General features: G+C 51.6%; 1 protein-coding gene across 1 annotated transcript in view; it reads left to right on the plus strand.

Moving 5' to 3' along the window:
- The window catches only part of RAB7B (RAB7B, member RAS oncogene family), a 21,258-nt gene extending 13,883 nt beyond the window's left edge, over positions 1 to 7,375 (plus strand). Inside the window, exons 5-6 of the mRNA XM_006922840.3 lie at positions 21 to 146; positions 5,295 to 7,375. Coding sequence (XP_006922902.1) covers positions 21 to 146; positions 5,295 to 5,375 — 207 coding nt within the window. The 3' untranslated portion in view covers positions 5,376 to 7,375. The remainder of the gene's footprint in view (positions 1 to 20; positions 147 to 5,294) is intronic.
- Positions 7,376 to 9,872: the final 2,497 nt, after the last annotated feature.

The raw sequence follows: 9,872 nt of genomic DNA on the forward strand, positions 1-9,872 counted from the left end.
CATTTCTTCCCATCATTCAGGTGTCACGGGAGGTAGCCCAAGGCTGGTGTAAAGAAAAGGATATTCCCTACTTTGAAGTCAGTGCCAAGAATGACATCAATGTGGTACAAGCCTTTGAGACGCTGGCCGGTCAAGCTCTGTCAAGGGTGAGTGGCTGTGGTAGCAACCCCTGCCTGGATTGCCCCCTAGGACAGGAGAACTAAGGAGCTTCCAGAAAAGAACACATTGAGCACAGGTGGGGAGGTGGGTGGGACAGGATTGCTCATCGTCCTAATTAATGAGTTTCTGAATGGGCTCAACTGGACTCCAGCTCTGGAACCAGATGTCAGAGGCATAAAGCTACTTTAGCGTATGCAGACGGTGATCCCCCTACATACTGATTATCAAAATTATTTGTAGAGTTTCTAAAAAATATCATTCTATATCCCATCCCTGGAGATTTTAATTAGTAAGGATTTGAGAAGTGTGATCATGTTCAATCCTCAAAGAAGAAAGAGAATTCTCATGGTGCCAAGTATTTGTCCAAGTGGAGTATCAAGCCTGCAGGAGATGCTGACATCCTCCAATCAAAAACATGCGTAGATGTAGACTCCTCGGTGCAATTGTTCAGCTGCACGTGTTGAGTGTGTCACCTGTGCCAGGAACTGCGCGGAGCTCAGGGGCCCCTCTCTTGGGGAGACCTGAGTGGTTGCGGTGTAGGTATTGTATGGTGGGGAAGGACTTGGTGTTGGGGCCCCAGAGGAGGGGCACACAGCTCACACTGCAGAGGAAGGGAGGAGAGAGGAGAGGAAGAACAGGGAAGGCTGCCTTGAAGCAGTAGCAGAGTTTTAATGCCATTCTGATGTGGAGCCTGGAAACTCAGAAGCAGGCCCATGAGAGATTTGCACAGGGAGGAGCTTGGCTTGTTTTATTATTCTGCCGCATTTAGTTAAGGTGGGCTTCTTGGCAGAGGAGAGATCATCGTGACAATGATTTTGAATTGAGAAAATGAGCAAATGAGGATGAGAAATTGGAGACTTCTCGTATGTAGAAGTGCTTGCCATCATCGTAGGTGATCGGCCTGCCTGGCCTTGCTCTGCCAGCAGCCCTGGAGAGATGCACTCCCGGGCTTATAGTCTGGGAGGTTCATGATGGAGAGAGGCAGCAGCCGCCTTTAGTGGCTGCCTGGGCAGGAGGCTCAAGCTTGCCATCCTTGTACCTTAGCACCTTAATCTCAGAGTTTGGCCCCTTGGGCTGTTCTTATACTTTCCTCCTATTCTCCAGCCCTCACTGTCTCATGATAAAGGGAAGCAGGGGAGTGTCTACCTCTAGTGCACGGTCAAGAACTGTGGCTTTATTATATAGTCTGTTGGCTCCTAAAATACAAATGTGCCTGCTCATGCCATTCCCTTGGAAGGCTGAGGAGTCTTATTTGACCTTGTAGAGTGATATGTGATAAACAGCCCTCCATAAACACGGTACAATGATTGCCAACTGCTCAGTCATGGGGAAGCCATATCAGCCCACAGCCAGTGTCTGTGTGAGGTTAACTTCTGTCCTTTCTAGAAAAAGATTGTCCTTTATTCTTGAAGTTATATCTCTCCTGCTGTGTCACTTTTATAATGTGTGGTCTGTAGAGATGGCAGTTTGTCTGTTTGGTTTTTTTGAACCTCCTACTTGGCAAAAGAATGGCTTGGCAACCCCATGTTTTTCCTCATCTTGATGGGGGAAATTTACTGATGAGAAGTCTAGAAGTCGCCGGGGTGGTATCTGCAGTCGGACTGACCCAGATTTGAATTCTGCCCTGGTGCTTTTAAGTGGACCCCTGGGCAAGACATGTGACTTCTCTGAGCCTTAGTTTCCCCATCTCTAAAATGGAAATAACTCAATCCTATGAACATTTCTTGAGTTGTCAGGCTGAACTGGAAGTACAGTCCTCAGTGGCTCCAAGGTCAGGTAGAGGAGGATAGTCACAAACAGACTGTCATGGAGTGAGGTAGATGCCACAGGGTGAGCGAGGTTGAGGTGTCAAGGGGACTCAGAGCTGGCTGGTGGCGAGAGTAGGCAAGGATACCTCCCCAAAGAAGCAGCATGCGAGTCGGGTTTTGAAAGACAGTTCTTAGTTTGCAGGTGGACATGGTAGGCCGCTGGGGGTGTGAACAGAAGGACGGACAGAGGCCCAGACAGGAATGCACAGGGCTCATGTGAGGAACCAGCCGTGGGTTCTGTCTGTAAGAGGAAGAAGCGTGGCTCGGGGGGAGCAGTGGCGTGGGACCACGGCGGGTAATGGAGCCCACAGGGTCCACAGCACCAGAGCACACAGGCCTAATGACTTCAACCAGAACTTCAGACTTCATTGCTCTTACAAAGCCACAGGTCCATGCCTTCCAGATCACGCTGTGGGGCCCCACAGGACATGCAGGAGCTCGCCCGACCGCGAAGCCCAACAGGGCACGCCGTCCTACAATGTCTGTATTATGCAGAGATTTGGAGGAGAAACGTTTCACATTAAAACAAACACACTTACAAGGGCACAGAATGTAAAACTCATGCAGATGTGGATTTTTAAGGTGAAAGTGGAGTTTGCAAACCTATATTTTAAAGTCAAACAAAAGTTTTCAAAGACATTTCCTACAAGGCCCTCCTTCCCAGAGAGGTCACGTGCTCATTCACACCGGGCTCAAGTGTTTTGAGAGGAAGGCCTTAGAGGCGCTGCTGGAATAAGGAAAGAAGCTCCAGACTTGGGGGGCGGGCGATGGGGGGCCGGGGAGGTGGGCAGCTGGGGCCCTGAAGCTTAATAGACCTGGGTCTAAGTCCCAGCCCTCCCTCACTCACTGTGTCCTTGACAAGTCACACATCCTCCCTAAGCCACCACTTCCCTCCCTTTAAAGTACAATATCTTCCTCCTGGGGTTGTCGTAAGGGCTAAATAAAACAGCATCATAGCACAGAGAAGGCATTGCATAAAAAGTAGCTATTTAAAAGCGGGAACGATGTACAAGGGTTTTCATCAGGGGCGTGTCAGTGGGTGGTCGTGAAGGCACTGCGGCAGTCCAGGCATGAGAGGATGAAGGTGGCGAGCCCAGGGTGGATGAAAGAGACTTTGGAGGGAGGACAATCAGGGGTTGAGGATGGGCCAGTGCAGGAGAGAAGGAATCGGGAAGTGTTTAGGCTGATGACCTAGTTCTACCTTGGCAAACGGAGGGACCGTTGGTTAGGAACGCTGTGGACCACGACGGAGAAGACGGGGGACGCGGGAGCGTCGCGGGGCGGGGCCAACGCGGCCCACGGGAGCACGTGGCATTTGAGGGTCCGCGAGGGTCTCCGAAGTGTCTGAGTTCCGCAGTGAGCTCTGGATGGAAAGAAAGAGTTGAGAGTAGAGCACCGAATAGGTACTCGGGTAACATTTTGAAAGGAAAGAAGATAGTTACTTTAGTGTCCCAGTCTGGCTTTCAAGGACTAAGGTATTTAGTTGCGCCAAAATATGATAAGAATGCCCTCAGAATGAAAGGAGGGACACCCGCCTGCTGCGCGGGATTTGGGATGGCAGCAGATTTTGCTCTCACCCTGTCGGCGGTGCCATCTCTCCTGGGGCTGGTCAGGCCCGGCTCCAGTGGCGTGGGCTGCAGCACGTGGTCCCAGTCCCTTTAGGGCTAATTGGAAAAAGACAAAATCGCTGTGTCCACGAGGGAAGCAGGTAAGCTCAGTGGAATTATAGGACCTTAATGAGGTCCTTAGGATGCAGCATCTAAAGGCAGGGCTGTGGTGGTGACAGACGGCCATAATCACACCCCACTGAAAAGATGTGTGTATTCGGATGCTATGTGTGACTTTACAGTGAGATGTACATGTTTGCCAAGGGGACCAGGGCTTGGAGAACAGAATGACACAGGAAACATGTTGGCCGGCTGGCTACTTGGAAGTTTTACAGGAAATCTAAGGAGCAAGATGATGACATTATCAAGGGAAATGATGTCATCGACGGGAAGTGCTCAGAGCTGCCTTGGACCTGGGAGGCTGTGAATGTTATTGGGTGAACAGAGGTGTCGTGAAGACCTTAGCTTTGCCAACGTGGTAAATGAGGGAGCTTCTCATACCTTGCTGAGGCAGCACCCTGTTTGTTCCTCGAATGAAGTGCAGAGGTGCTCAGGAAGCCCCCAGCTGCTCTGCGCTCTCAGAATCTCCTTCTGCCAAGGCTGGCACGGTGGACAATAGCATGGGTTCTGTTCACGGGGGCTTTGGGGGTCCCAGCCGGGCCTTGTGTGGACGTGAAGGTGGAGCACGCTCAGGGGTGATGAACCAAGAGGCTGGCTTTCATGGTGAGAGAGAAACCAAATAAAGAGAATCCTTTCAAAAACCTGTCTCACTGGGAGAAATGGATCAGTTGGCGTAAAGAGGGACTTAAATAGTAACACTCTGCTCTTCCCCGCCCCATACTGCGAGCTTTAGAAAAGTCAGGATTTCTAACTATAAGTAGCTCAGTGGAGTAAGGGGGCCCTGCACACAGCAGAGGGGGCCAGGTGACAAACCGGACAATGCTCAGGGCTGTGTAGGCCAGAGCCTGCACCGCAGGCTCGGGCAGTGTTAGTGGTAAGGAGACATTCAAGGCCATTTTTCCTTCTTAGGCACCTCGAGGTGGGACTCCAATGTGAGGGTGAGAGCTGGGGGATCATGGGGCACCCAGGCCAGGTCTCTAGGCAATGGGCTAAGATTCTTCCCACGAGACGGAAGATCTGGGTATGGAGACATCCCTGAGGGACAGGCTTTCGTTTGGAGACACAGAGAGACTCCCTCTCACCCCAAAACTCATCTTGCCATTAAAAAAATAAGGGCGGCTGGTGCTCTGTTGGTCCCAACACCCTATCAAGGAAGGGGTGAGGAATGGGGGTCTCCAAGAAATGAAATATGTAAAGAAGGGCTGGATCCCAGACTAAATTACTGCTCAGTCTGGGGGTGGCAGTGAGTGACAAGGCATCAGGAGGACTTCTCATGTGTCTTGGGGGTCATTATGGTGCAGCAGGCAGGCCTGACACAACTTCCTTAAGTCCAAGGTCATGGGCATTAAGGGTTTAGTTGACATTCACCAGCTGGGGACCCAGCCAGAGCCCAGGAGCCATGGAGGAGAAAAACTCAGAGTGAAAAAGGAAAGCACAACCGCTGTCCCCTCAGAGGGGGCACTGGAGAAAAACCACACAGGAGGTTCTGCTCAGTGGGGAGAGAACAAAAAGCACAAGCACCATCAGCCTAAGAGACATAGGGCAGACCGTGCCCTTTGCCTCCCAGATGAGAGCGCTGACTTCTCTTTTCCTTCCCCAGTATCGAAGCATCTTAGAGAATTACCTCACAGACTCCATCAAGCTCTCACCGGGAGACCAACCCAGGAGTAGATGCTGCTGATCTTCAGACTCTCACTTTGGACACCCAGAGACATAGTGTGCCCTGGGCCTGGTCATCCCAGGCCCTCGCCAGCCCCAGTGCTGGCCCAGGCCCAGCCCAAGCAGCCTGGGCTCTACGGCAGAGCGCTTGATCCCCTCACGTCTGTGCTAGGCACAGAGTTAGAGGGTAGCCCCTGCCTCGGGCTGAGTGTAATAAGGACAGGGCTGAGCCCTCAGGGGTCCGGATGAAACTCAGAACGTCACAGTTCAATCCAGGCCTGGAAGAGACATTGTTCCCTCTCTGGCTCCAGCTTTCCCGCCATTCACTCTCCCTGAACCCACTCCTACTTCAGAAGGCTCATCTCTGCAGAGAGACAGGCCACTATCTCTGGAGTCCTGTGGACCGGCCTTCCTGGCCCATGCCACCACGCACCCACAAAGTCACAGCACAGCTCTGGACAAGGGTACTGCTCAACCTCCCTGAGTAATCCGGACCCGAGAGTGAGGGCCTGAACCTCACATGAGGGCCTGCCTCACCCCGTGGCACAGCTGTCCAGTCCTGTCCCCTCCAGAGTATAAGACTGAGGAGGTCCAGGAAAAGCCACCAGGGGTGGCTCATTCCTCCTTGCTTGGTGCTCAGGCATCACCCATAAACCTCTGTCAAATGAGGGTGGTGTGTGCCCTGCCCACATCAGAGTGTGGTTTTTGAGGACCAGAAGCTCTGCTGAAACCTCAGTTGCTCTTGCTGATATGCATTTATTTATGCCTTCAACAAGTATTTTTCAGTATCTATTACATATGATGCACTGAGGTCCAGTGGCAAACAAAACGGACAAAGACTCTACTCTCCTGGCCCCTACATTCCGGTGAGGGAGAGTCAACAGACAAAATTTACAGATATTTTCAAATAGCAAGCATGTGATTGAACAAAATGGAACAAGGTGATGGGATAGAGAGGGATAGGGGCTGGGGCTGGGTACTGTTCCAGACAAAGTGGTCCAGAAGGGCTGCCCTGAGGAAGTCCCATTTGGCCGGAGGGCTAGAGAATGAGAAAGGGGCTGCCACCTGGAATCTGGAAGAAGAGCATTCCAGGGAAAGACAGCAGCAAGGGCCGAGGCCCCAAGGGAAGGACAAAATTGCTGTGTTCTAGCAACAGTGAAAAGACATTCATTTACCTGAGGACTCAAAGCTTTCGTCCCAGAGACAGCAAAGGGGACCCTGCCTCTGGACGGCCCCTTGATCCTCTGCCAAATGGCCACCAGAGGGCAGCAGTTCTCTTCCCTTTTTGGCTGAGCGGAACGTGTTCGCTCCAAGGACACTTGAAGAGCGGCTGATGCTCTAAGCTTGTTCACAGCCTCTGGGCACGATCAGTGCTTCGAGTGAGGCAAGAGAATCTCAATTTCTTAAGTTTAGTAAGAAATGGGCAAAAATTGCAACATCAGTGATTCAGACAAGAAATCTACATCGATGACAAATACCAGAATGAGGGGCCTGGAGAGCCCATGGATTCTCTGTCCCTGCAGACTCTAAGGCCGTAATCTTTTCCTTCTGGCTTCAGACACCATAGATAGTGCACGGCCTGAAGGGGGCGCACAAGATGACCTCTCAGGGCCTCTATGGCCACACAAGTCTCCTGTCTACTTACATAGTACCTTCCTGAGCTCAGAGCTGGGGGCGTTAGTCCAAGACTTCTGAGCATCAGCTGACTCTGAGATAGCCCCGAGGAAGGGGGGAAGTGGGGGAGGAGGGACAGGGAGGGAGTTTGGGGGCTTCTTCTCCCCACCTGTGGACTAAGAACTGGCCTGTCCTGAGCAGCAACATGGACCTGGCACGGGAGCAGGTGGCCCAGAGCGCAGCTCCGTGCATCATTGTGCACATGGCCCGAGCTCTCCTGGGAGTCAGTTGGACTGAGGGTTGGACGTTTGGGGTGCGGGTGTGTATGCAGCAGCTCATGCACCACAATGGACATGTGGACCATTTCTAAATGTGAGCAACAAATAATAAATGTGTCCTTTGTTTTTATCCCTTGCAGAATTTTAGTTATTAAATTTTTTAAAAATCTGCAGAGTTCAAAATTTAAAAGAAACCAAAGGAGAGACAACAAAAACTCAATTAGGACCAGTTATATAACAGGTAGGTCCCAATGTAAAATAAAAATGCCCAGCCTCTTATTCAAAAATTATGAAGAATTTCAAGACAGCAATGATGGGTCATCAAACAAGTCCAAGGGCATTCTGAGTGCAAGCTACACACCGCAAAGCTGTCCCTGAGTGAGCAACTATGTTTTTGGTGCCTCCAGAATGATAGAGCCCCTGGCCAGGCCCACCTGGGCTGCAGACACATTGCAGCTTGGAGATCAAAAAAATTCTGCCGTTGCAAGAATCACGTGGTGATTCAACCCCCAGCCCAAACCACAGACAGAATGTTCCACATGCAGGTGGAAGTAGAGGTCTAAGGGCCCACGGCACCCCTCCTCTCGTGACAAGGGGACACACCAACCAATCCCCAGGGCAAAGGGAGCTGAGCTGACAAACTGCAGACTGCTCCCACTCCCCATACCCACCCTTAGTCTATGACTGGCCCTTGGGACCCACCCAGTAGGGACAGGTATTGGCAGAGGGGGACAGCATGGGAGGACACCTGCTGAGGGGAGCCCTCAGGAGCCTAAGCAGGGGTGGGACAGCAGTTCCTGGGGCCCCTTCATTGCCATCCCTTCAGAGAGGAGGACCCCAATTAACCAGACCGCTCTGACCCAGGCCGCTCTCATACCCACTGGAGCCCTGAGGGAGCTGCCTGAGGTCACATCCAGACGGGTAATGAAAGGAAGAGAGAGGATCCAGGCTAAGGTTGGTGGCACACGCCCTTGGGACTTGAGAAAACAAAACAAAACTAAATCTTATCACCAAATAAGCCTGAGGTGGACCTGGCTGGGTACCACATGCCCAAGTTGATTTGGGGAAATGCTGACTTTTTCTGTTCTTTGTTCCCTCACTGCCCTATCCCCAGTCACGAGGAACTCCTGGATGAATCAGGCAAGTGACAGGCACCCACAACGCTGTCTTATTCCCAGGAGTGCACAGTCCAGGGGCAGCCACAGAATAGCCATACCAGCAGTGACACCCACAACCTGCCAAGCCACACACAGCAGGCCCAGCTGTGACAGTGGACCAACATGAGGACACGTCTACAGCATGCACACCTGGAGGCTCCCTCTAGGACAGGTGATTTAGGAGCTGGGGGAGGAAGAGAACCAAGCTAGGTGGGAAGTTTAGTTTAATTAGCAGACGATGACCTGTACCAGGACTCTATGTGCGTGTGTGTGTGTACTTTGGTGTGTGTGTGTCTGTGAGGTTTAGAGTGCAGTTTGCTTGTATACGTGGTATGAGTGTGTGTATGCGTGGTGCCATATATGTATATGTGTCTGTGTGTGTGGCGTGTGTTTGGTGTGTGTATATGGGGCGAGTGTGTCTGTAATGTGTGTGTGTATGTGTATGATGTGTTTGTGTGTGGAGTGTATATATAATGTGCTCGTGTGTGTGTGGTGGAAAGGGGAGTAGGGACGTAGAAGGTCAGATGGCGGATTTTTCTTATTGAAGTACTGGAAAATGATAAATAAGCTCATAAGGTTGGAGAACAAAAAAGTAGGTGACAGGGTGCTGAGTGCTGGGGGAGGGTTGGGACAGTAACGCTACCGAGAGCCGTCCTTGCATCAGCGAATCTCCAGGACAGTCCACGAGGAGGGCAAAGATTCACTTTTCATATTTGAAGACTGAGGCTTCCTCTCCCTCCCCCTCGCATCTCACGGGGTCCTGTCCACACCACCTCACCATCTTCTAGAATCCAGCCCCTTCTCCCCTCACCCCCCGCTCCACCCGGTCCGGGTGACCAGCACGCCTTCCTAGACTGCGCTTTGCCTCCCCACAGACCTCCTGTCCTTTCCTAGCCACTCCGCATGGCAACCGTCCTCGTGATGTCCATGAGGACGAAATCCTTCTCGTGGTCCACAGGCCCTCCACCGTCGGCCACCACCTGCTCTGGCTACGAGCTCTCCCAGTGTCCAAATAAGTGAACTTCTCTCAGCCCCCCAGATGCTGGATGCCTCTCATCTCCCTGCCCTGCCCAGCAAGCGGGACCTCTGTGAAAACACTGGCCCCTCTCTGGCCCTTCGCCTGGCTAATCCCACCTTAGCTATTAGTTATCAGCTACAATATTGTTTCCCCCAATAAGGCTTTCCTGACCCCCAGACCAGGTTTAGGGCCCCCCGTTATCTCAGTGCCAGAATATGAGCTCTACTAGGATGGAAGTGCCATGGGACAGAGATTTGCAACAGTTTTATTCACTCCGTCTCCCCTGTGCCTAGAGCAATGCCTGACTAGTGGTTGGTACTCAATACATATTTCTGGAAGGAATAGCACTTGAAATACTTTCTCATCATCGTTTGTTTGTTTGCCCTTAGACTATAGTCTCCTAGAAGGCAATGTCTGTTTTGATTTATAATTTTAACCCAGCAATCAGCATA

This window comes from Pteropus alecto, unplaced genomic scaffold, assembly GCF_000325575.1.
Source record: "Pteropus alecto unplaced genomic scaffold, ASM32557v1 scaffold359, whole genome shotgun sequence".
Classification (NCBI taxonomy): domain Eukaryota; kingdom Metazoa; phylum Chordata; class Mammalia; order Chiroptera; family Pteropodidae; genus Pteropus; species Pteropus alecto.